General features: G+C 42.9%; 1 protein-coding gene across 1 annotated transcript in view; it reads right to left on the bottom strand.

The window, feature by feature from the left end:
* The window catches only part of LOC306791227 (neural-cadherin), a gene marked incomplete at both ends in the record, with an annotated part of 282576 nt that overhangs the window by 127047 nt on the left and 128800 nt on the right, over nucleotides 1-26729 (bottom strand). Inside the window, 7 exons of the mRNA XM_079287854.1 lie at nucleotides 2366-2557; nucleotides 4211-4879; nucleotides 6028-6190; nucleotides 6438-6558; nucleotides 14773-14916; nucleotides 23269-23455; nucleotides 23695-23822. Coding sequence (XP_079143980.1) covers nucleotides 2366-2557; nucleotides 4211-4879; nucleotides 6028-6190; nucleotides 6438-6558; nucleotides 14773-14916; nucleotides 23269-23455; nucleotides 23695-23822 — 1604 coding nt within the window. The remainder of the gene's footprint in view (nucleotides 1-2365; nucleotides 2558-4210; nucleotides 4880-6027; nucleotides 6191-6437; nucleotides 6559-14772; nucleotides 14917-23268; nucleotides 23456-23694; nucleotides 23823-26729) is intronic.

The following is a 26729-nucleotide window of genomic DNA, read 5'->3' as shown; positions in this document are numbered from 1 at the left end:
TGTTCGGCACGCCGGGAACGTTCGGAACGCCGGGAACATCAAATGTTCGGAACGCCGGGAACGTCAAATGTTCGGAACGCCGGGAACGTCAAATGTTCGGAACGCCGGCCCCAGCTGTTTTTTGTTATTGTTCCGGGTTCAAAAGGACATTCGGAACACCGGGAACGTTCGGAAAGCCGGGAACGTTCGGAAAGCCGGGAACGTTCGGAACGCCGGGAACGTTCGGAACGCCGGGAACGTCAAATGTTCGGAACGCCGGCCCCAGCTGTTTTTTGTTATTGTTCCGGATTCAAAAGGACATTCGGAACACCGGGAACGTTCGGAACGCCGGGAACGTTCGGAAAGCCGGGAACGTTCGGAACGCCGGGAACGTTCGGAACGCCGGGAACGTCAAATGTTCGGAACGCCGGCCCCAGCTGTTTTTTGTTATTGTTCCGGATTCAAAAGGACATTCGGAACACCGGGAACGTTCGGAACGCCGGGAACGTTCGGAAAGCCGGGAACGTTCGGAACGCCGGGAACGTTCGGAACGCCGGGAACGTCAAATGTTCGGAACGCCGGCCCCAGCTGTTTTTTGTTATTGTTCCACGTTCAAAACGTTCGGAACGTTCGGCGTCCTCAGGTTAGCGTAGCATAGAGAAATAGGGGCTGAATCTTTATTGTTATTAAATTATTAAATTATAAAATAGCTATAACTTTGTGATTCTGTTTAGTCCAGCAGAGAAGGCTTAGCTGGCCCTGACGGCCCACCACTGGACTGCACTAATGACTGATCTGAATACCAAACTGCAAGGCAACGGCCTCTTTGCACATGACATGCAGCCTGGTGAAGGCTTTCATGACAAAGTTGCAGTTTCTTTAAAGCCAGATGCAGGTAACACTCTCACCCATCTGCAAACCCTGAAAGAAGCCACACCATCAGTTGAACATCTCCACAAGTACTCATCCATGTTAGGGGCACTGCACGGTGAGTTTTCAAGGCTCAGAAGATGTTGGTTCTCTTTGGATCTACCTACATCTGTGAACAAACATTCTCTGTGATGAAGTTGAACAAATCCAGATCCAGATCCTCTCTCACTGACATCACCTGTCAGCTGTCCTTCACATCTCACCTCACACATTCAGCCTGATTTCAGTGCACTTGTTCAAAGACTAGATTTCTCGCACTGAACTGAAAAACAGAAAGAGGTCATTTGTATGGTAATAGTTATAGTAATACAAGTACTAATTTTGCAAAAACATGATCCCCGTCAGTGTTCTACTGTTATAAATGAATATTACAAATGTATATTTGTTTGGATCATTATTCCTGCTGCAGATGTTTTAGGTGGAGCTCATTTTAACTCCTTTATACTCTGTTGTTCAGTTTGGGTAGTTAGGAAAGTTTTGAAAAATTATAATGTGCAAAGTAACTAAAGCTCTTAGACAAATGTAGTGGAGTAAAAAGTACAATATTTCCCTCTGCGATGTAGTGGAGTAGAAGTACAAAGTTAAATAAAATACAAATACTCAAGTAAAGTACCTTGAGTTTGTACATAAGTACAGTACTTAAGCAAATATACTTAGTTACATTCCACCACTGAGCATACCATTTACTCTTACCACTCGCAGCTTATAAAAACCATACAACATACTGCTTTTATTAAAGAGGTGGAATAATATTGAGCAGGATTGAGTTCAGTCTATTGGTCCGGCCCTCCACAACAGTCCCTCTTTCTCATGTGGCCCCTTGGGAAAAATAATTGCCCACCCCTGGGTTACACCAATCTTTTTCACTTTCATTGACATTGCTCGAGGTCTGCGCTCTCAGAATGCCCTTCTCTTCGTGTTTGTAATAAATTGTCATTTTTTTCCGAACATATTCATGATTTTGTGCATAAACAGTCGTGATCACCCTCATGTTAGGAAACATTTATTATTATTTGGATAAGAAGCAATATCACACCATCCATACATCTATGTGCATGAGTATGCTGCAGCTTTTCTTTATTGTATCACACTATAGGATTTCTGGTTGTTTTCCAACAGCTACCTCTTACTGACGCCCATATGAAAAGTTGCCTTGTGGAGCTTTAATGTTCTTGTCTGTAGCTGACATACGACACCTCCGGTGTCTTCTGTGACTGACTTTATAGTTATCTTCACCTAGAAAGTCTATGTTGTAGCTGTTGACGGAGGGAGCAGTTGATTTGAGATATTTATGCTTTGAGATCAATGTCTATGAAATTTCCCAAAACAGTCTTTCATTGTTTCCGCATCAGTTTCAACAACTTTTAAAACTTTCAAAGGAACACACTGTATGTGAATGCATCCAACCTTCCAACTTGCCGACTAAAATCTACTCCAAAGAAAAGCTTCCACATACCTTCAGTGTGAGGTTGAACCTTTGCTCGCTGTGTCGTTCATAGTCCAGTCGTTTCTTGAGCCTCAGGGTGCCGCGCTGCTCCTGCTTGTGACTGACCATATAGAACTTCTGCTCTTGGTCTCCGGCCACAACACTAAAGGTCAGCTGGGCATTTTCTCCAGTGTCTCTGTCTTCTGCAGTGAGCTCCAGCACCTTAGAACAAGCAATACCATCATGTGAGTAAGGTATCGCATTTGGGATTATTGGCTTCTTACATTTTTGATACATTGATTGATATCTCTAATGTGCTGGTGTATTTTTGACAATAGCCGGATTTCAAACAGAGCAGACAATGTGCTTTCTAGTTCCTATCAGCTTGTACTTTGACAACATTCTACTATAGATTAAACACACTTCTTTAAATATTCTTACCATTAGGGGGTAAAAAGACAGTCTTGAGATACCACCAGCTATCAAGTTGTTATAACTAACATGCTAAAAACAACCAGCAGACATAGAGCAACATGTGTGTCCTACTGGAGTATTGACTGGTTACCTGATGAATGAAAAGTCCAATATTCACAGCTTTTTATCCGGTTTCAAAAAGACATTCTGAATTGATCTGTGGATCAGATTCGTCTGAAGCAAGTCAGACAGTTTTCCAAAAATAAAGACCGACTTATTATAAGCCTGGGGCGACTGTGGCTCAGCGGCAGAGCAGGGACGTCCTTCAATCAGAGCATCGGCGGTTCAATCCCTTCTCCACTAGCGCATGCCAATGTGTCCCTGGGTGAGACACTTAACCCCAAATGTCTCCTGTGCCTCCGGTGTATGAATGTTAGTTAGAGTCCTGATGGGCAGGTAGCCCCTATCATCAGTGTATGAATGGATGAATGATGACGTGTAATGTCACAGCACTTTCAGTGGGCAGAAGACTAGAAAAGCTCTATACAAGTACAGTCCATTTACCTAAAAGAAGAAAAAAACATCTCATAAATGGTCGTGGAGTGAGTGAAGACAAGGAAGGGAAGGAGTTTCTCAAGAGCACAGTGACGACACTTTTGAAGTACTGAGCTCTGACACGACATCTCTGTTACAGGTCAGCACTGCAGTGAGAAACCCTTAACTGAATTTCCCCAGTAAAACGTCCTTGTAATTGTTGAGTTGTTGAATTGCTGGAGTGAAGAGAGCTGAGCAGTTTGACCATGGATGTATTATAAAGACTGGATACTCGACTGAACGATGGCGACCCGTCACTTGAATCACTGTGGCTCGCCGATCACGATTTTTGGTTCAATACCACAGATCTACCGGCCCAACCCCAACCATCTATCTGAAACGGGGGCGTGTTTGAGACAAAGACCATAAAGAACACAACCAAGATGGCTGCAGCTGATGTGTAACGTTCTCTTGAAGCCCACTGCTCACAGCTCACCTGGTCCACGCACGTTTTTTTGGAAAACATGATATTTAAATGGGTGCCCTCAGACCCTCAGTATTGATTTCATAGGCCTATGTCAGCTGTTGCCATTGTATCTAAGAAATCACATATGCTACATTCAAAATCAGCAATTAAACACCCTCAAACGTCCAAACCGAAGTATTCCACTGAGAAGTGCTGCACTTGTTGTAAATAGGAAGCTTTCCCACGTTTAAGACAGACTGCTGACTTGTACTTCCTTTGATGTTTTTTTTGAATGACACTGTTGTGTATTGTCTTTTTGTCATATATTGGATGATGAAGTATACCATCAGTCACCAACAAATGCTACATTTACATTTGCAGAGAGAATATGTTTCTAATAGCTTTTTAAAGTAAATAATAAAAATGGTGCCTCATTAACTTGGAAGCTCCTTCCAACCTACCTCTGCATTGGGCTCTGCATTCTCAGAGATCCTTGCCAGGCAGGAGTGGTCAGTGAATCTTGGAGCATGATCGTTCACATCCTTAATTAGTATGGTAGCAGTTCCAGTTCCTGTCATCCCTCCCCCATCTCTGGCCTCCACAACCAGGAGGTAGGACTCGACCTGCTCCCTGTCCAGACCGCCCATGGCCACAGTGATGGTCCCTGTGGTGGGGTTGATCGTGAACATTTCCGAAAAGGTAGGCACTCCTCCCACCTCGATGTTAGTGGCGTCTAAACTGCCCATAATTCTGTAAGAGAGCACGGCGTTCTGCCCCACAGCCGAGTCGTCCAGGTCGGTGGCTGTCATCTCCATCACAGACGTCCCCACTACCGAGTTCTCGGCCACGTCTCCGTGGCAGCTGGGGGCACAGGTGAAGACGGGCGCATTGTCATTGATGTCCCACACATTGATGATGATGTCGGTGAAGCCCGTCAGACCTTCGCCGCCCTCGTCCGTGGCCAAGACGACGAAACGCCACACGGCCCGCTCCTCGCGGTCCAGGGTCCGCTGGGCGTAGATCTTGCCTGTGACCTCATCAATTATGAATTCACTCTCTGCACCCTGGCCGTGGAGGGAGTAACGCAGGGCCTCCTGGTCAGCATCCTTATCCGGGTCAGACGCCGTCACCTACGACATCAAAAGGCACAGCGAGACAGAGAGGGTGATGAGAGTGTACTCATGTTTTTTTTTTACACTATTTAATTATTGAAATGCTGCTGACTTGATATCTTGACTGGAGGCACTTCACAACTGCTCTGTGCAGGTATGAACTCTCTGATGGGCAAACCTGGCAGAGATCCATCCTCCTCATCCCCGACCCCCACCTCTCCTGCCTCTCTTCTTCTGTCTGCTCCTTCTCACTCATTCTCAACATATCGGCAGCAATTACACCCTGGGCAGGCCAAAGATGTTTCAATTTAGCGTGGTAATTGCGGAGTGATGTAGAGCCAAAATGAACTTGTGTTATTTTAAAGGAGTAAGACATATGCTCTTAAGAGAGAGAAGGGAGCACCGGGCTTACTATGAATCACTCTAAAGGGGTTAACAACTGTGTATTTTACTCATGCAATAGAGAGGTGGTTAACTCAGAAGGGTTGGCTAACAACCCGTCTAGACACCAATGGGCTGCAAGGTGTCGTAAAAAACACTTCATTCAAAATCAAAAATAGGCAGCGATGTATGCAGGCCATCGGCTCAATGCCTTCGTATAAGACAGATGCGTCATACAATATTGCAAAGAACATAATTAAACTCACCAAGCTGTTGGCTATTCTAGGAGTGTGTAGGTCTTAAGTTGGGTGTGCAACTGATCTCCTGTAAAGCCCCGTTCCTCTTTGTTACCGTTGCTATGCCTGTCAAACTTGCCATTTCCACAACATGAAGATTTGACACTCAACATTTTTTGGACTATTTTAAACAATGCGCCCTTGATTTCAGCCAGAAGTAGACAAAAGCAGCTTCTTATTGTTTAGCTCGAGACTGGCAATACATGCATGATATTGTTCTAAAAGGTTGAGGCTGAAGCTTGTAATGCGGTGTATCACTAGTTCGGCCTAGTATTACAAGAATAAAGAAAACTGATAATCTTCTTCCCTTTTAGCGTAAAACTGGCTGCTATCGCTTACATTCTCTTTGACAAACGAGACAGGTTCGATGAATGCTTAAGTGACTGGTCAATTGCTTGTGATACCACAGACATATCGTGCCAAGTAAACAGGTGATTGCAAAAACTCTCACAGGCTCTATCGTACAGCGGAATAAGGATTGGACTGTACCTGTAACACAAACACCGGAGAGCCATCCAGCTCCTCCGTTACGCTGCCGTAGTACTCGTTAACGGTAAACACCGGAGCCTCGTCATTCCTGTTAACCACGTTCACCGACACTGTTGCGTAATCCTCCCACTTCCCATCTGAAGCCAGGACATGAAGCTTGTACCTGGGATAAAGTTTACGCATTGTCATGAGTTTTCACAAAGAAATACTTGCTAGTAAAGTTCTTGAACAATTAAAATACTGAGGTGTAATTATATAAAAAGTTCAGTTTAAGGCAATAGCATGACAGACAAAGAAATAAACGAGTAATACAGGAAGGAGAATACAACCATATATTTGAGTGAAAATCATTTGACAAGCATTTACTTAATTTGTGTCTCAAAGGATTCTTCCCTGGGGTGTGTTCCTACCTTTTGTTCTGTTCGTAGTCGAGAGGCTGGGCGATAAAGATAGTGCCCACCTCTGGTTCCACATCAAACACCCCTCCCGTGTTCCCTGATGTGATCTGGTAGCGCAGCTTAGCGTTTCCACCTGCAGAACCGGAGAAGATGAAGGTTAAATGATGAATGACATATACGTAAATAACTTTAGTTACTGACAAGCAGAATATGATTTGTATACACTTGTTGGGTGGAAAGAAATAGGCCAGGAGCTTATCTGCTGTATTTGTATCATGAAAGGGCTTTGGTGGATTGGAAGTCCCCATCTAGCCCATTGCTGTCTGTGCCAATCCACAAATCTGTCTCCCTCATCAGTTAAGGGAGACAGATAGATAGCATCAGCCGGCTTTAGCTGGTGGAATCAGATATTGAGTGTTTGGTGGGATCGGATTGTTTTGAGTCTTTACAACAAGCAGCATTGGCCCTCGCAATGGTGAACCTGTTGCATTAGAATTGCATCTTCATGAAAATAAATAGCTGACATTGGGGCGAAGGCAGGGTACACCCTGGACAGACAACCACATAGAGACAGACAGCCATGCACGCTCACATTCACACCTACGGGCAATTTAGAGTCATCAATAACCTAAGCTACATGTCTTTGAACTGGGGGAGGAAACCGCAGAACACGGAGGGAACCCACGCTGACATGGGGAAAATATGCAAACTCCACACGTCCAGCCCGGGAATCAAACCTGAGCCCCTCTTGCTGTGAGGCGATGTAAAGGAATGTATCTCCCTTTGAATCAATATTCAAAGGGGGCTGTTATTATTATTATTCAGAAAACAATAATTTCACAATTTAAGAAAATGTCTGAATAGAATGACATCACCCAAAGATTTTTTTAAAGCAATTAAATCCAATTTATAAAATGCTTTGAATTATTTACTTTACTTTCGCAGCAAATAGGAGTATTAAAATCCTTATGAATCATTATAAGTACATTGCGATTTGATAACATTAAGTATGAATACATGTTGGATGGGTAATGTGGGCTTAAATGTATAGTAAAATATTTAAAAGGTTGTGTCTGGACGTTCTAAAAATGAATCATCATTCAAACGTAATGTAATTCTGCCTTCAAAAAGCTGTTAAAAATGGCATTTAAATTGTGTTTCGAGACTTAAGGAGAGTACTGAATCAAAAGAAAAATATTTTCGAGGTGGAAAAGAAAATAACAAAATAAATACAGCACATATTCAGTGGTGCTTTTCCTTTTTGACACTGGGAAGGTTCAAACCATATGATTGTTAATATCACTATTGTAATTATTAACATGTATTAACGTTCTATGTCAGAAGTGGCCCTTGGTTGAACATGGTGCATTTGATTGTGGATGGGCTTAAAGAGCAGAAAATCACCAAAGGCATTCACAGTGGGTACCTGCGAGGTCCTGTGTGCTGAAGCATGCAAACATTTTGCAGATGTGTGCACAAGCTTCATTTTGCATAGTTCCATCACCGCATAGTTGTTAAGTATACAACACCGAGCTGTATTTAGAAGTGAAGAAGAGTAGAACTCCTATTATGTTACAAGTGATTAAGATCTAGCATCTTTCATTGCCTGTACATGTGCCAATGCAGTAGTTGACTCTTTGGGAGAAGAATGCAATAGGATTCAACTTGATGGTTTTTACATTGGCACATGGTATTCAGAGATTCACATAAGTACCATTTATATGCTGTTAAGCATGAGACATGGTATGCAAATTTAGAATCTATTCAGATTGTCTCTCAAATGTCGGTCAAACTACAAGAATACTGAAACATAACAGTAAGTAGCAATTTTTCATTGGATAATAAATATTCCATTATTCCAAGCAATTTAAAATCATATTGCCTTGAAGTTCCCCCTCATCTCTCCCCACAACTCGCTTAATAATAGTCTTCTTTTTTTTAAAGCTGTGCAAAGCAACTTTAATAGTCCACTGTATTATGCTGATCAACAAAATTTCCCCCCTCAATGCAATCATGCAATTACTGGTAAAGCGAAGGTCTGCATCTCAATCACCAGTGCATCTACCACCCCTGATGGTAATATAAAAGGGAAAAGGAGAAACCTCTGAAGACGAGATGAGATCCGCAGCTTATTAGCAAGATGAAAGTCAAGGAAGGAGAGAGGAGAATGCACTAATCCAGATCGTTTTGTACCGTCTGTCTGTTGGCATTTTAAATGAGACATTTGGGGATATATGCAATCACATCCCTGTTTTTTACCCCTAGTTTTCTCAATCTCTTAAGTATTCAGAAAACTGCTGAGACCCACTGGACAAAAGACAGCGCAAGGGAAAATACAACTGTTAAAATAAACAAAACAATTCCTGTTTATTCCCAGTTGTACCAATTTCAAAACTCTTTTCATCTCCCGTGGTGCTGTGCTTTACTGGAGCTGGATTATACAGAGAAGAGAGCAGGGAGGAAAAGACACACACACACACACACGTACATTCCTACATTACCAACAGTGGACTATCACATTACTCCGACCAAGTGTGGACCTATGTTTTGGGTCATTATGAGAAGAAAAATAAAATAGAGAATTTACTTATCAGGAGTATTACTGTGAATGTGCTTTTCAATGGTTTTCAAAGAGGGGACTTGCATCCTTGAGTGATGTCTACCTATCAAAGAAGGGACTTCAGTGGAACCGTCTGTACTCATTATTTCAATTAGTGAGTGTTTGTTTACCACAAAGACTTTCTATGTTTCTTTCAAATATGGATCATTTCATTTTAGGTTATAAATATTTAAATGTTTCTCTGTGATACAAATGTTATGAAAATAACCATGTCCACCTAAATTGAGAATAAACAATGTTTTACCTGCAAATCAGAAATAACTTGGCTGCATGCACTAATACCAAGATATGCAGTATTAGAAACAACATTTACTTTCGATCGTCTTTAACAACATAAAACAACTGATTTCAACAGTGCATTCATTTGAATTTTGTCTTCGGGCTGACTGTTGCTACGCTGACATGGAATACATGTTTTGTTGCGTAATGGCATTTACATGTACAGTATAGTAGGGCGCAAGAAGCGTTTTGCTTACAGCCAACATAAACAATGCAAGGCTTATTTTTACTGATTTACAATCTTGTGCTGAACAGCTATGATAACACAAACATGCAATCGATTTCAAACTGGCCTTTAGAGCAGTGCCTCCTGAAGGACCGGCCCAGAGGTTTACTGCACGTCTTTTATAACATTTCATCACGGAAACGGATTAAGCAAACCCTTTAACAGCTGTTCAATGGAACATGCTGGCACATGGCAGGGGTGGACATCTATTGGACAAAACCATTGACTCCATCAAGGTGAGTCTAGATTGACGGCCGTTGTCCTCTGTGAAGACGGAAGCCACCTTTCAAGCATAAAGGAGCTGAGCTAAATATTTTCAGTGGAGTATTCCTTTTTCCGGCGCCTATGATAGAAGCAGGATTCTTAAAGATCTATGATAATCTATGGAGATGATTCACTGACATGATTACATATTGTAATTCCAATGCAGGTATTGCTAATCTCTGGGTTCACTCGAGTCAATATGAGCTGGGGCTTCAGCTTTAACATTTGAAAATATCCAAACGTTCAACAACCTTAAAATCTTGCTTCTACATAGTGGTTTATACATTGACTGGTAATAGGCAATTCATTCATATATCATATATGTTGGCTACATCAGCTGTGCGATATGTAAACATTGTCCTCATTGCTGGCAGCAGGAAAAGTCTCCTTCAAATCTCATCCTCCCCCAATTTAATCCTCTGTACGCACAACACAAATAGAAAAATTAAACACACACACATTGCACGGTGCTTGCTGCATCTCGCTCAGTTGGTGGTAATAACCCTTTCCTGGATTCCAGCAGGTTTCTCACACTCGCACAACAAAGAAAGCAAATAGGCGTTTATCATGTCGCATGTGCAGCTGTTGAGGGTTATTCATCACAGGTGCACAGCAGGCCTCCGCACTCTACTATGAAAAACTCTAGATGAGAGTTACACCTCTGTCTCCTCTCTTCATCTTCACATACACAATGCATCCTTCTCTCACTCTCTCTCTCTCCCTCCTCGTTTCCTGCTTCTGTATTTCCAAGACAAATTGATCCCCTTCACAATGGACACATCTCAAGCTATGGCCGGAGACACAGAAGCATTTGTAAAAAGTCCCACGAGCTGGTCTCAGCACTGAGTATCACTACTTAGCGAGGTCAATCAGGGGTAGAGTTATGAGTTGAAATGTAAAGATTATTTCTGTGAGGGTCATTTTTGTCAAATTCTGGACAGAAAATGAAAGATAATGAGACCTTTATGAGTCCCAATATTGACTGTCTCTGGCTTTCCAACACGATACTCAAGCTGACAGAATTCGATACGAGTTTTTGCTCAGCAGTAAATACGTGGACACCATTCCCAGGCTCTTAGCAGGTGAAATTCAATTGGTTTGAATGATGATGACAGCTCAAAGTGGAAGTACCATTTTCAATCCAACACTGACTTTCAATTCCTCTCTCTTGTTTTACACAAGTGTATTGCTTCACAGTGGGGAGAAATAGAGTTTTCACAGGTGACCCATAACAGGTACATAATGAGCCCCAGATTTCTACCATCTGATCCAACTTAAAGTAAACAAAGTAGTGTCTGATAGTGAGCAGTAAGTATCTGTAGCAACTCAGCCTGAGCTTAAGGTGCAGTTATTGAAGTTAGTTGATGCAGCTCACTGACTAAAGTGCCAGAATGGTAGAAAATAACCCCAAAACAAAACACTTCACAATCACAAAGATGCAAGTTCAATCCCAGCTTGGAAACTTTTAATACAATTTTCAACATGAGCAATGAGTCCAAGCTGTTTATAATGAGCCCAAGCAAATTATAGTTGAAACGTTTTCTTTCACGCTTCACACTCACACTTCTGTTTTCCCTTAGCTGGAATGCCTGATGCAAATTAAATCCGTCTTTTTTTTTTTAAAGCGTGATATATTTTTTTCACAGAATGATCTGCTGATGAATCATCACTTGAATTGTGGCCTACTTCACATCAGAAACTTGGATGTGCTTTGGTATTAAATATTTACATTTATTTTAAATACGTACAAAAAGGGAAAGTATTGAAGCCATGGGAGGAAAGTGTCACGGGAGTTCACGGGTAGGACCCAAATGCAAGACCACAGGAGACAGAGTCCGATGTAACAGGGTTTATTTAGAAGGTGCGTGAAGGTGTGGAGCCCGTGGCTCGACACCGGAGGGCTGGTAGCTCGACGGTGTGATGTCCCGTGGCTCGACACCGGAGAGTACGTAGATCGACCAGTACTCTACACCCGTAGCAGAGAGGAGAGAGATTAGAACAGGAAGATACAATGGGGTTCAACTCACGGAACGGCGGAGGCTACCGAGGCAGAAGACAATACGGACCGACAACCCAGGCCTGCAAGACCAGGGCTGATATGCTGCCAGGTAACGAGCTGCCAGGTAACGAGCCAGATTGTCCAAAATGGCTTTTTTAATAATCTCTAAGAAATTAAAAGTTTTGGCATGATGCTTTTTTGAAAATTACTTTTTTTAATAATCTTTAAGAAATCAAAAGTTTTGGGAGGTGATTTTGTGTTTGTCATTATAATACTCATTTCCACAAGAGGCTAAAAAGTCGACTACTAACCCATGTTCTCAATATTACTTTTTTATCCATGAGAGTTTTAATTTCTCCATGCATTCTAATGCTTGTCAGCAAATGTGATGTGAACTGTAATGTGGTTTCTTTTGGATAGAAATGTATTTTATTCCGTACTAATCTGCCGTTGGGGAAAACATGAATGCTTTTAGTCCTATTCAGAACTTTGGCTAGTGGTGCACTTCAGCCTCTTGAGGCGGAAATGAGTGTCAACAAAAACACAAAAATACTTTTACCTGACAAAATGTTTTACCCCCAAATACATAAAATAAGCATCTTAGAAAGATAATCTTAGTAAAACCTTTTCTCACCTGTTCCAAAACAAGATCTGAGGGATTCAGAGCAGATGATTGAAGCATTGCCTCTACACAGCTCTCAACATGGCGTCAGCTGAGACCACAGCTAGCGGCCAATGGTGCTAACAGCACGAATGGAGCACACAATGGCAACAGTGCTGATGGAACTAACTGGAAGGTGGATGCTACGCTTCTGTGACGAAGATGGCAGTAACCACCATCATTACTACACAATAGCTTTACATGCAAATATTTGTTTGCTGCTACATTAATGCTCGGAATGTCGTACAGAGCACCTTGAGGTCTTAAACACAGAAGAGAAAAACTATTTGGATCAGACTTAGAAAATGGTTCGGCAGATCTGTTTTTTTTTTCCTCACTTGCCTCTCAGGGCTTTCATAGTTAAGTGAGCAAGGGAGCATCTGGCTGCAACAATCACTGACAAAAATCTATCTTAAGCAGACACAGGTAGAAAGACAACAACTGACAAATACAGCATTGCAGCAACAAATGAGGATTAGAAGAAGACTGACAACTAGTAAACATGGATGTAAACAATGCTGGATTTAAAATATTTAAGAAAATGGCTTTATAAAGGTTTTTAAGAGGAAGGACATGCATTTAATGATTTGTTTTGGTGAGTAACACTGATTATAAATCGAAACCCTGATTGTTTTCAAGACAACTCCACAGAGTGCCTTTAAGGCTGCTGTATTTTCAGTCTCACCACTCAAGAAAGCCAATAGCCATTTCCTGCTAAGCGCCTTATTGAACCCACTCTACACCAGCTGTCTAGCAACGAATGGCAGACAAAATGATCAAGTACCTGCTGAAAACAACCCAAAATATCAGGGGTAGGTGAAGACAGAAGGAGAGTGAATATTGGACTCGCATTCATCATGTGGACAGAAACACGACTCTAAATAAATGTTAATGTTGGTCTGTGTTGGCTGAGGTGTAAGTGGGCAAATTGTTTGCCAACAACTCAGAGTTAACTGGATGAAGCTAGTTGTTCCTTCTGTTTTGATGGATAAATTAAGACGCATCAGCCCTACTTTTCTAATTCTTCTCTGCTCTGATGACATAGAAACATTGTCGTTTGACTCTCATTCAGTTGTATCTTAAAGCCTGTTGCAGTCACCTCTCTGTTACGCAAGCCCTAGTCACAGCTTGTGCTGTTGATCTATATTCAAGGATCATGTATTGTCATAATGCAACACAAACTTTACAGAAAACATGACAAAACAAAATTAAACAAAAACTGCATTGTCAGAATTTCCATTAGGAGGATTGTAAACATCAGCAACAAAAACAGTTGCATTGGTTGCTGCTATCTCTTGTCTACGAACTCTCTCAATGACGTGTTCATTGTTTACATAATTCACGAGGAAGGCAAAATGTTCCCTCACCAGGCTTCATCACCTCGCAGAACAGCTGGAATCTTCAATGGCACTAGATCGCGCAAGAATGGCAGGATTACACTTGAGATAAAAATCTTCAAGTAATGCGTTCATGTCCAGCTAGCATGGACCAATCAGCGTCCTGTGAGGAGTCACGTTTAGCTAGGGGCGTGGCTTAGGTGTGCACGACCCACTCAAATCACCACCTGTGGGTTTCAGGGACACACTATATTGAAAGCCACTAGCTCGATTCAGAAAAAACAAATGGACTGTCTTAGACCATAGAAATAGTATATGCACCCTTAAAGTAAGAAAGAGAGGATTGGCCTCAAGATTATAGTTCATGATACTGTCGTTTTCCATGAAGTGCAGCCAAGTGGAAGCGTGTGCCACAATAAACTTGAAGTGAATGGAATCACTGTAGCGGTTGACTAAACTGAGCACCGCATCCTCAAAGTTGGGCTAAACACAGTTGGAAAATGAAAAACACCAGCGGTGACAGAAGATCCCAAGGACCTGCACTAGCTGCAGTGAGCAACATCTCAACAGTAAGAAATGTTTCACCAAAGAAGTGGAAAACAAAAGCCTCACATGTTGAAAGTCCACATTTCAGCACTTGAGAGATTCTCTCTTTGCCTTTCAGTAAGAGGTTGTATTGAATTGGTTCTTCTTAAGTGGATGATTCAAACTCACATATTACTCCGGATGTCATGACTTCATGACATGTTTTGTAGTGTAAACCTGTTTTGCCCTCAGAGTAAAAAGGGGTCAAACAAAAGCAGTGAAGTGAAAGGTTTTTTCTGTAGTTAGGGAAAAGAGAAACACTTGAAGCACCAGCCCCACCATCACTCCTACACCTTCCTTTCTGTATCTACATCGAGCCATTCCAAGCATCACACACACACTCACGTATACATATTGCTTTATCCATGCTACCCACCTTCGTCCCCATCGTTGGCACTGACAGTGAGAATGGCGAAGCCTACGTCAGCGTCCTCATCCACATCAACTTCATAAGACGCCTGTGCAAACGCTGGCTTGTTGTCGTTCACGTCACTGATAAAAACGCGTACATATGCCGTGTCTGAAATAAAAAAGACAAGAAAGAGTGAGAGAGAGAGAAGGAGGAGAAAGACAATCATAAACATGAGTTTGTTCTTATTCTGTCAACGTGAACATGAACATCTGTCTCTCTCTCTCTTTGGACAGCGACAATGTAGCCACTTTTTACCAGCATGCAGGCCAACATACACAAACAGATGACATTTCTTCAAGCACACAGACAGGAACAAAAATAACATCCATCCACCGTTGTCTGCCACTTTTATGTTACATCTGTCATATGTCTCCACTATTTCTGATATTTTCTCATTAAATCCAACCATTTTCTTTCTCCTCCAGCATTGAACTGTGGGCTGAAGCGGAGTACAAAGCACCCTTGGGGGCATCGGTGTACGGCTCGGTAGTTGTGCAAACCAACGTACAAAGCTTGCCTTGATATTGGTAGAAAAACAAGCGTAATCTGCAACACTGAGATGAATTATTTAAGCCAGGGTGGAAGAGATGGTATACAGTTCAGAGCAGAGACAGCAAACTAGCGCAGCCCTTGGAGCTGTAACAAAACCAGTCGCATTATGCCAGGGCTTTGCATGAGAGAGAGAGAGAGAGCGAGAGAGAGAGAGAGAGAGAGAGAGAGAGAGAGAGAGAGAGAGAGAGAGAGAGAGAGAGAGAGAAGGGGTAAGGAGGGATGGAGGATGAACGTGTAAAGTGGATACGTAGTTAGTAGCTCATGCATGTTTTAACACTTTCAAAGACATGTATGTGTATGTATGTGTACCCCAACCCCGCACACTAAGTAGCAGGAGAGCGCGTTAACTGCCGGTGAAAGAAGTGTTTATCAAGGTTATTTTTGTGCCCACTTGATAACATGCTGCTCTCTCCAGTGTGCAACTTGGTGCTTTGCATGTGAGTATGTGTAAATGTGTTGAAGTTAAATACAGCAAACATCATCTCATCTTCTATTCTTTTAATTTTCTAGTTCAGATTACAGTTGCTGTGGATCTTTTGATGTACGGTATTCAATATCTTGTGCATTGAAAAACCAGGTGACACAACCTTCAGTATAAATGTACTAATAAGAGTGTCTTACGTGCTCCCACTCTTATTGAAGGGTTGTTAGTATAAATACAGAGGAAGGAAGGTCCTTTAAGTTATTGAACACAACACGTAATAAAGGGAAAATATTGCCAGTTATCAAAGTTTTATCTTTAAAAAAAAAATTCTTAAGAGGGTATTCCAAATACAAAACGTATCAGGTGAAGTATCCTCACATAAACAAGGAGATATCAAATGCAGGCACGCCCTCAATCACTACTTTCTCATCGCAGCATAAAAGTGATGAGAGCTGGCGGCCCTGCTTCATGCAGCAGCTGTGAGTGGATGCAATCCCTCGATGAGAACCGCAGCAAAGGTTTCATTATGGAAATTTTAATCAAACTATATAGTTCGTTTTTATCCGAGCCAAATTGAACTTGTTTTTTATTTATTCAGTGAAAACATGTGACCAGCATGCTAGTGTATCAGAAACGTTTAAATGACGTTGATAGGAGCATTGTTTACTTGAATTACCAAACCTGTAATAGTAATTATTTCAGTGAAGTTGCTTCCCAGTTGGAACTTTATTGTGCAATATACAGACGCATACAAGCTTTTTAAGTAGCTGTCATGTACATAATTACATTCTAAAGTAGGCTTCAATCAATCCAAATAAAAAAATATGTACGCATGTATTAGGCAATTAACTAGAGAAGTGCCCGCAGTAGAGTGCAGATCTCACACAACCGACACAAGCACACAAACAGCTGATCAGTATGTCTGAACGGGGTCATGCGTTCAACATAACATGCCAAAGCACAAACTGGGTAAAGCAGGTGACTTTGCTTCCCTGCCCCAAGGATGGGGGTTATGAAAGAACGCCATCAATTATTATTGGGATTAAAAGAGGGATTTGGTCTGAGCGTAGCTCTATTATGGTCAACACAAGGTTACAAGGTTCCTTTATTGTCATTGTACAACAGGGCTGCACAGTGAAATGCAGTTTGTTGTCCCGTTTTGCTATATTTTGTACCGGTATATGTGGACGGAGGAGGATGAATTAATGAGTCTCATAGCCTGAAAAAAGTAAAGAAGCCACTCTGACGTTTGGTGGTACGATAACTGATACTACTTTATCTCTTGCCAGACGGCAGCAGAGTGAACTGGCTCTGGCTGGGGTGGGAATTGTATTTCAACATCCTTTGAGCTTTTTTCACCAGGATGAAGATGTGTGATAAACATGTTAGGTTGTTTGTGATGCAGATTCCCAGGGACTTAAAAATGTCCACTTGCTCCACCTCCTCTGCATTCATGTTGACAGGGGTACACGTCTTCGCCTCCTTTTTAAAAAATGAACAATTAACAATCAGCAGTAGATTGTTCTCTGAGCACCACTCTGCAAGGTTGTTCATTTTAGTTATAAGTCTCATTGTTGTTTGTAATGCGGCCAATGACGATAGTGTCACCAGCAAACTGCAAAGGGTGAACAGGAGGGGGCTGAGCGCACAGCCCTGGGGGGCTCTGGTGTTCAACACTAGAGTGGAGGAGGGGTGGCTGACAATCCGAACTGCCTGGGGTCTGCTTGTGAGGAAGTCTAATAACCAGTTGCGTGAATTGAGTGAGGTACTCAAGCCCAGAGTGCTAATTTTTGAAGTGGGAAATTGAGTTGAATGCTGAGCTGAAATCAACAAACCACATTCTGATGTTATTTTCCAGATGTGCGAGGGCTGAGCAGGAGAGCAGCATCTTCTGTGGATGTGCTGGATCTGTATGCAAACTAGTGAGGGTCCAGGTTGGCTGGGGTAGTTTTTTTTTTAATGTGCTGGTGAACCAGTTTCTCAAAGCACTTCATCATCAGAGTCATTTAGACTGGACAATGCTGACTTTTTAGGTCTTTCAGTCTTGCTCTGGTGATGCTGAATGCTTCCTTGTCACCTGTCTGAGAGGCAGCTTTTGTGTCTCTATATAGCGCCCTCACCTCTCCATGTATCCAGGCTTTCTGGTTTGGAAACGATTTTATGGTCGGCACCACCACAAAATCAACACATTTGCTGATATATTATGAAACTGTTGATGTATATTCGTCCAGATTGATGTCGTTCTCCTGGGTGGCGGCATCCCCGAACATGTGCCTGTCTGTACAGTCAAAAGAGTCCTGAAGAGCTGCATACACTGGGCGTATGCAACAGAAGCAGGGAAATATGATATGATTGTCCAATCAGTGGGCTGCCATGAACATTCATGTAAATTTGGTCCAGTTTATTGTTTCCTCTTCAGGAGATGTGGACATGATGGTGGAATCAAGGTGAAGCAGATCTGATGTTTGTTTTATTAAAATCACCAGCTTTAATACAAATGCCATTCTGTTGTTTTGTAACGTATCTGCTGATAACCTCACTCCAAAACTAAAGTGCATTTTTTAGGATGAATGTCAAGAGGAGCAACACAAACTTATTCCGATCTTCGTTCTGTCGTTTCCGACATTGATGAGTGTTAGTCACAATAGTATGGTAGTTTCCGGCCTCTGCATATGCACACGCTGCCATTGCCTTGGAGCAGCACAGAGCAGCAAGCAACTGGGGTGCACCTGACCGCTATGCCATGTAACAGGCAATGATGGATCCCGGTCTAGCCGTCTGTACAGTCTCTACAACCTGTATAGATAGTCCAGCATTCCTTGGCCTGCACCTCTCAGGAGACAAGGCCTACAACCACAGGCTCTACGCCAGCGGACCGAACTCTACCTTGCCAAATGCTGTCCCCAGGCAGGTCCCCGTCAGGGACGCATCTGTGAACACCATAGTGAAAGAGGGCACTCGTCCCAGCAGCGTTCCCTTCCCTGGGAACCCCAGTAATGTAGATCATTCTCTACCAAGTGCCATTTGTGCTTCTTGGCATCGAAGCGGAAGCTGCCAAACCATCTCTGCCGGCGCCACGTGTGTAGCAGCCCAGCAACACAAACAGGCCTCCGCCATGAACCCCACAACTACACATCCACACCGTGCCGCATTTTTCCAACTCCCTGCAGCAAGGGCCATGCAGCACGGTCCGTGTTCCGAATTAGTGGTCCACAGTCTGCTCGCTGCGAGCATAACCCCCACATACTCAACCTGTTGGTGTGGCAGGGGGCTACTCTCCCTCCAGTTGATGGCGAACTCAATTGGACTGTGTTAAACATAGCCCATTCTCTGAAATTGGCTATGACGATGACATCGTCCATATAAAAGAAGCGCCATGCCCACACATCTGCTGAAGGTCCGGGGGGGGGGGGGGCAGGGATAGCCGAATGGCCGCCTGTTGCACTCGTAGGCTATCCCCTGGAAGGTGAAATGCAATCATTTCCTGTGTTCTGGAGCCACTTTGACATGATGCTTTTACTGGCATGAATGACCCGGCCCACTGCCCGGTGTGTGCTTTGACACTGGGCATCACATTCTGTTCAAGACAAATAAAACAAGATGTCATGGAGAGCCGGTGTGGTGGGGGAGGAGGGGAATTTGCTCTTTGAGAGATGTATTTTGTTTTAATCCAAATTACATTTCCAAAATCAACTTCAGGATTGAGACTGGAAAATCTTGCCATCACATCATGGGGGGGGGGGGGGCACACTTGGACCTGAACCTACAGTGGCTCGAGACACACAGCCTGTAGGAAATACCTAAATCTGATTATTCGCTTGGCCGGTGCTACAGCCCAAAAAGTCAGTCTAATACGGTGGGGCTGAGGCAGTAGCAGCTCCCAGTTGAAATACCGTGTCAAAATATTTCGGCCCCTCCCTTTCACACAGAGGCTTCCTGCTCTCTGAGCAGCAGGCTGACTGTGGAAGCAGGTGGGCCCTCCAGGACGTCGTTGAGGTGGGGTATGCTGAAGAAAGATGCCTCCGTTCAACCCTGCACCCTGAGAAAATCCACCAGACCCAAACCGGGGCTCTCATCTTCAACGGCGAGACAACGAACGCCACCTGAGCTTTGTGGAGACGGCTCACCAGCTTGGGTGGAAGCTGAGGGGGGGAGGCAGAGGGATGTCGGCGGTGGACTTCTGTAAGATGCTGGTGTAGCAGACACCGATGCAACATTGTCGTCTTCTGCAGACAAAGCCGATATCTCGGCAGGAATGACCAAAGGCAGCGGCAGAGCGCTGGCGGCTGGAGCGGGGATCTTGACATCGTCGATCTCAAGCTCTCACTCGATCTCGCAGCTAAGCAGCACATCTAAGCATCAGAGGTGACCCCCTCCACCACAGGTGGAGGGGGTCACTTGTGTGATATTGTGTGGTATGTGTAATATTAAACCACAGTCAATTTGACGATCTGTCTTTTAGAACTCTATATGACTTATGTATGCAATATTTTGACTTATGTACTCCGTTTTATTTTCATTCAAGTGTGTGTTTGTGGACATCAATTGGTTGTTGGTCCATTTGTAGTGGAGATGATAGGTTTTGTGTTGTTCCCTTTCACCTGCCCAGGGACTGCAGATGGTAGATCTGGTACAAAGCATCCCCTCTCTTTCTTGAGATTATTTTTGCACATGGTCCCTGATATAAATCAATTTCATGAAATCAATTTAACTAATCAGCCGTGGACAGACACACAGATACAAACACGTAATCACACAACCTGAAGCATGATCTCCCCCCAGCTTACGCCACACGGAGATAATGAAAGGCCAAAGAAGTAATAACGATGAGGACTGTTACTAGAATATAATCATGAATCATTTTCCCAATTTAGTTGGCTGGTACTTGATACTGGGAAGTACCAGCACAATTCCAGAAATGGTCACAGCTATCCTGGAAAGAATGTGACCATTTAATTAATACCCAAACGTATTTCTCAATTGGAGATCAGAGGTTCGAGAGCAGAATTCCATCATCTGTAACAAAAGGAAGCTGAATAAGAACCACCCTGTGATGTAAGGAGCAGCACGGGATGAATCAATTATTTCATTTTTAAATTGAGTGTTAATGATCTTTGGATGAAATAGAAATCCTCCATTTCATCGGCGATTGAAGGGATAGTTTGTTATTGTGCCCTATTTTTCACTGAGAAAATACCACCCTGCTTTGTTGCCATGCTTGTAAAAATGTGACTGAAATTTCTGTATTTTTTGTTTGTTTCAGAGCAGAGAGCAGGTATGGCTTTTTTCAAGATAAAGTTTTAGAAACTGCAGCTGTTCAAGATGTGGCGAGATGTTTCCGTCACAGGTTTAACATATTGCTTGAGTAATATTCGGTCACATCACACTGGAATGATTTCCCTGTGAAAATCGTAATATCAGAGATTGAAAAAAGCGCGTGTTAAATTGGTCAATTTGCCTGTCACCCATCCGTCATCATGCAAACCTCATTCAATATTCATAGCACAGACACAAACTAAATAAAATAACTCACACAGCTTCACTGCAGTCCCTCAGTCTCTGCTCTGCTTAATATTTTACTTCTGTTTACATTGCCACAAATGCCGTAGTGAGCCAAACCTAGAGAGGGGATCTGTTAATAATCTATGATCACATTTATTAAAAATATATCCTGGGCCGTCTTGCTGTTTATTAAACACCTCTCTTCATCTCTCTATTCTACCGTTGGAGAATGTGTGCATTTCATCTGGCAGCAAATGAGAGAGAAATGGAGAGATGGAGCGAGAGAGAGAGAGAGCGACTGAAAGAGAAAGATGGCCTTTGGTCGTTCAGTGGGGAGAGATGAGCAGATGCGGGGAAAGAGACAGAAAGAGGCAAACAGAGATTATTCTAGCCTTGAATGAAGATCTGGAGCCTTTAACAAAGTCTACAGAGCAGCTGTTACGGCTATTTCCCCCTTTTGTGCTTGTCCTCTTTTTCAATCAGTGGAACCGCAGCCAGCATCATTATATAAACTGGATTACAAATCGAATAAACAGAATCACAAGTTGTAGATGAAAGCTACAGATTCAGTAACCAGTATAATTACTTCTTGTTTGAATTGAACTGCTGCGGCTGATCGTATCTCAGAAAAGAACATCACATAAGTAATACATTTTTACCTTCGGGGTGATTAATCGCAGTCATCCGACATTGCGATGAAGTGGAATGTAATTTTCAAATCGTAAAAGCTAGGGTTTATTTTATAATTTTTTTCTAATCCAACACAATCTAACCAACCACAAGGTCCAATTAGTGGGCTCAATGCTAGCAGGTGCAGCATCAATTCAAGCATACAGCCATGCAGTCTGAATTTACAAACATTTGTGTATGTATATATATATATATATTGTGTTGAACTGAAGAGCGCACTGACTTTTAATATGCCGATGTCCAAGGATATCATGTTCTCTGCAAAATGTGCCCAGGTTGGGAGCAATGAGAGTTTAGCAGTGGGCCACACACAAGCTAACAGAACTGGAGGCACTCACTGCAGAGTTCCAAACTGCCCCCAAAAGAAACATTAGCACAAGCGTGGTTTGTGGGGAGTCTCATGACGCGGCTTTCCTTGGCTGAGCAGTGGCACACGAGCCTGAGTGCAGGCCTGTGAGAAGCCAAGCAGCGTTGGTTGGACAGGTGTAAGGCACATTGTGACTGGACCTTGAGCACTAGAAAAGCCTAGGCTGCAGTGATGAATCGTGCTTCACCAATTGGAAAGCTGAGTTTGGCATTGTTGTGTGAGGAGAACACTACCTGCCTGAATGTACCTTGCCAACTCTTTGGTGTGGGATGAATAATGGTCTGGGCTGTTTTAATGCCACAGGATACGACACTGGTGTTATTTTAACTCTGTAGCTACAGGTTGGGGAAGGCCCTGTCCTCTTCATGACAATGCCACTGTGCACAAAACCAGGTCCATAAAGAAAAGAAAACCTTATCCAATATCTTTGGAACAAAAACAGAATGTGCCAATGTGCAAGCCAAGACTTATCCCCTAACATCAGTGGCCGACCTCACTCACGCTCCTGTGGCTGAATGGGAGCAAACCGCCAAAGAAGCTGTTCCAGCAGCAGTTTAAAGAAGATGTTCAACACATCACTATGGGTGTGATGTGCAGGTGTCCACATACTTTGTGGACTACAGAAGAAAGGCTGACATTTTGGGAAGCTATTGTCACATAGTTGCAGGTGACAACCTGTTGGGGAATTGAATTACCAAATGTTTCCTGTGTCCTAATTCACACTTTCACCTCTATGAACTGCAGCTTCTCTTTATCCCTGACAGCTATAACACAGTAAAGGCTGAACTTCATGACAGCTTTTTCAATTGCTGTTCTTGACACTGTTCTTGGCTAGATGTAACAATAACCGACAGACTGCAAAAAGCACCACAGAAGTCAGAACTCAACGACTGATTCAGTCGCAGGCTGTTCTTATCTCACTTACCAGAGTTGGGCTGTCCATGTTTGCCGGGCCGCGCTGACTCCCAGCCATCCACAGACTGAACCTCCAACAGGTAGGAGCTCTTGGTCTCGCGGTCAAACACAGTCTGCGAGTAGATGAGTCCCAGCTCCGGGTCGATACGGAAGTACTGGTGGTCTCCACTGCGATCCTCCAGCAGGGAGTAGGATATCTGAGCGTGCGGGGGGGGTTGAGGCAGTTACAATTATATAGAAGGCCAAGTGCTCCAACACACAGTTGAACAGCTCATTTACACAGCAAGGAAGAACATGTTTTAGACAATAAAAAATAGATGGAGACTGAAAATGATTGAGTGCATGTAGTTAAAGGGCAGAGTTCTAAACATCCTTTTCAACTGGTCATTCTGAAAAAGCAACATACATGTGTATATATGTGCACAAGTGTTCTTACCTTGCCATTGCGACCCAAGTCGAGGTCATTGGCTGAAACCTGGAAAACCAAAGTTCCCGATTCTGCCCCTTCAGTGACCGAGGCCTCGTAGATGGAGGAAGTGAAAAATGGGACGTTGTCATTTACATCTAGAGAAGGACGAGAACAGGAGGAGGGAGTGTGTTTAGGGTAGACCAAAACATTTGTTTTTGCATTGTATGTGTGGTGGATTTGATAGAAACGTCTCAGATGATTGATGGGCTCTTAGCAAAGCCCAAATTGGCAGCAGCACCAGGTGGTAGCATCCATCGAGCCATCAATCCATCTAACCACACCTGCTTATTAACAACAAATGGTTGTGATTAGCACAGTTATCAATTAAAACCAGAATATGTTTTTCTTTAAAAAACAGTAACAGGCCAAGGCATACATTATATGTTACAGATAGATTATGATGATGGATGATGGCTCATGAGAATTGTTTGAGCACAATCTTGGACACTCAAAGGATTTGCATTATATCTAGTCCCCTGCAATCGTTTTGCTCTGTTTAGCCCCGTTTGACAGCTATTGCAGTTATTGCAGTTCAATTTGCATCTTTTGCCGACAATTATTTCATAACACTTATTTGCCACTTATCTTAAATGACTTCACCCCTTAGTTCAAATGTCTAAATGTCTTTGCAAATGCACGTTGGCATTTAGACCACCATGCATGGTTTCTGGGTAACGCCAAATGCACGGGGCAAATGTATCTGGCTGTACTCCGTTACGTTTCAGAATTCAATTATAGATCCTATGAATTACATTGAACATCCCTGATATATTTCTGATCGTTTAGCCTTGCATTGTGATGGCAAATTTTCCCGATGACTTATCTGTTTGTATTGTCTGAGCACTCTGTGTTTTGGCCCTTTTTGTTTTCGTAAGGTTAATGAATGTCAGACATGGTCAGTGAGGGTGTGTGTGTCTGATCAGGGGCATGATGTTGTCAGCTTAGATAAAGTGCTGAATGAGGATGCAATCAGTGGACCATTCAGTGGTTAACCATTCAATGGTTGACCACTGAGTGATCACTGTTGTCCAGATGTCCTCGTGATGAACTCCTCCTACCCACCATGTGCTCAGGGCCTTGATAAGTCGTACACAACCAACACTCTGGGTTCTTCCTCCTTCAGACCGCATTGCATTCTGTATGACGATTGAACCTTCTCTGCACAGAGAATAAAGACTTTAAACTTCTTTTCTCAATGTTTCTTAATTTCAGTATCATAGGACTCACTCGGTACTATTGAATCCACCACAGTATTCTGTAACTAGACTCTTCAGAAGCTTTTGGTGGATCATGGTTCTCCTGCTTTAGCTCCAATACAAAGGAGCAGCTTTCACGTTAGGTCAGCTGGGTCAGTGCAGTGTGAAACTGGAATTTATAACTTAAAATAATATCAATGGAATCATGTTGTGATCATATCATACATTGAGATATTGTTACATACAATTGATTCTTCTAAATTGATAAAACACAAAACCAGCACATACTCACTCAAATTTCTTAGATAATCGGTTTATTTTGTGGCTATTGGAGGGACATATAGATCGGAGTTCATCCTAGTTTTCAACGTTTACACTTTTTTATTTATGAGACATCAAGCCTGGAAACAAGGACATTGTAAGGGATCAGCATTAGCACCATAGTGGCTCCCTCGTCATCTTATTGATTATTTTTGAGCCCACACATTTACTGTAGCTCTGACAAGTGACGTAATTAACCCAATATGTAATTATCGAGCCGAGCTGCCACTAAAGCTTGATGCTCTGATAACTTGACATCTCGGCGTTTAGGAGTTTTTTGTTCTGTGACTCGACCAGACTATGCTCTCCTCCTCTCCGAAACGAACGGACCCCGTGATTAAAATCCATATAAACCATTATAAACCACTGAATAAAACAGCTTCTCGTTAAAAGTCGGGTTCTCTCCGATGTTGCTCGGCAGACACAACATTTGCTCAGCACATGCTCAGAACATGCCAACTCAGGCCAATTAATAATGGCCACAAAATGTTCCTTAGCTTACATCAGTTACCTTTAGCCATAACAAGAGAGAGAGTTACATTATTCAGAGAGATGAAGCAGATAGTACCATGAACCAGTAAGACGGGCCGTGAGCTCCAAAGTTTGCTTGAAAAGCAGAAGCCAAATCCTCACGTAGTTAATTTAAGGTCACACATTAAATCTAATGCGGCTTCATGTGCCATTCCTCCTTCCCTTTCTTCTGTGCAAATGTCTTAATCAATTAAAAAGGGGCCTTAAATCCATTAAAGACCTCCCTGCCTGCCTCTGGAGGAGTCAAAGAGCTTTCTTATTAAGACAGATAAGCAAGAGGAGGGAGGGGCCAAAGAAAGTAGAGCAAGAGGGACAGAGAGAGGAGCACGATAACGAAGAGGGTCTGCGTGAATTAAATATTTCTCACTGGATTAAAACCAACTTGATGGAATGAGGTGTGCGTGCATGTGTGTGTGTTGTCGAATGTGCACGGTGCAAAGGGATTACATGCAGGGGAGTCTGGGGCATGTGGAGTAGGAACAGTTATTTTGAGGAGCCAAGTTGGGGACTCGCAAACACCAGCGTATTTATTTAGCAGTGATGCTGGCGAGTTAAGCTACGACGAGCAGAGAAGTCATGAAACAGAGTTACACCAGACTAGAGTGATCATACGAAGGGCCTTTACACACCGGGGGCGTGACCAAAAAACAGCATTAAAATGCAAAATACTCTGCATATGTTGCATTAAAACTATTCATACGGGCAGCAATGCGATTTGGGACACTTTTTCAATAAAAGGTTTGACTTGGTTTGTGCAGGCGACCCGGTTCCTATTGACCCAGAGCAGTGTCTGGCACTCTGTCTGAAGCAACCTGTATAGCCTAAGCTGCTGTAGACTATTTGATTGCGTTTCCTTGAAGCAAAATGCTCTGAGTGAATTTGAGTTCCCTCTGGTAAACAGCTATTGTATTTGTCGAGTCCTTTTATTGTTAAAGGTAGGAAGCAAAGGAGTGA

Source organism: Melanostigma gelatinosum, assembly GCF_949748355.1.
Source record: "Melanostigma gelatinosum genome assembly, chromosome: 2".
NCBI classification, from domain to species: Eukaryota; Metazoa; Chordata; class Actinopteri; order Perciformes; family Zoarcidae; genus Melanostigma; species Melanostigma gelatinosum.
The sequence above is the reverse complement of the archived record's forward strand: the minus strand, read 5'-3'. Positions and strand labels throughout refer to the sequence as shown.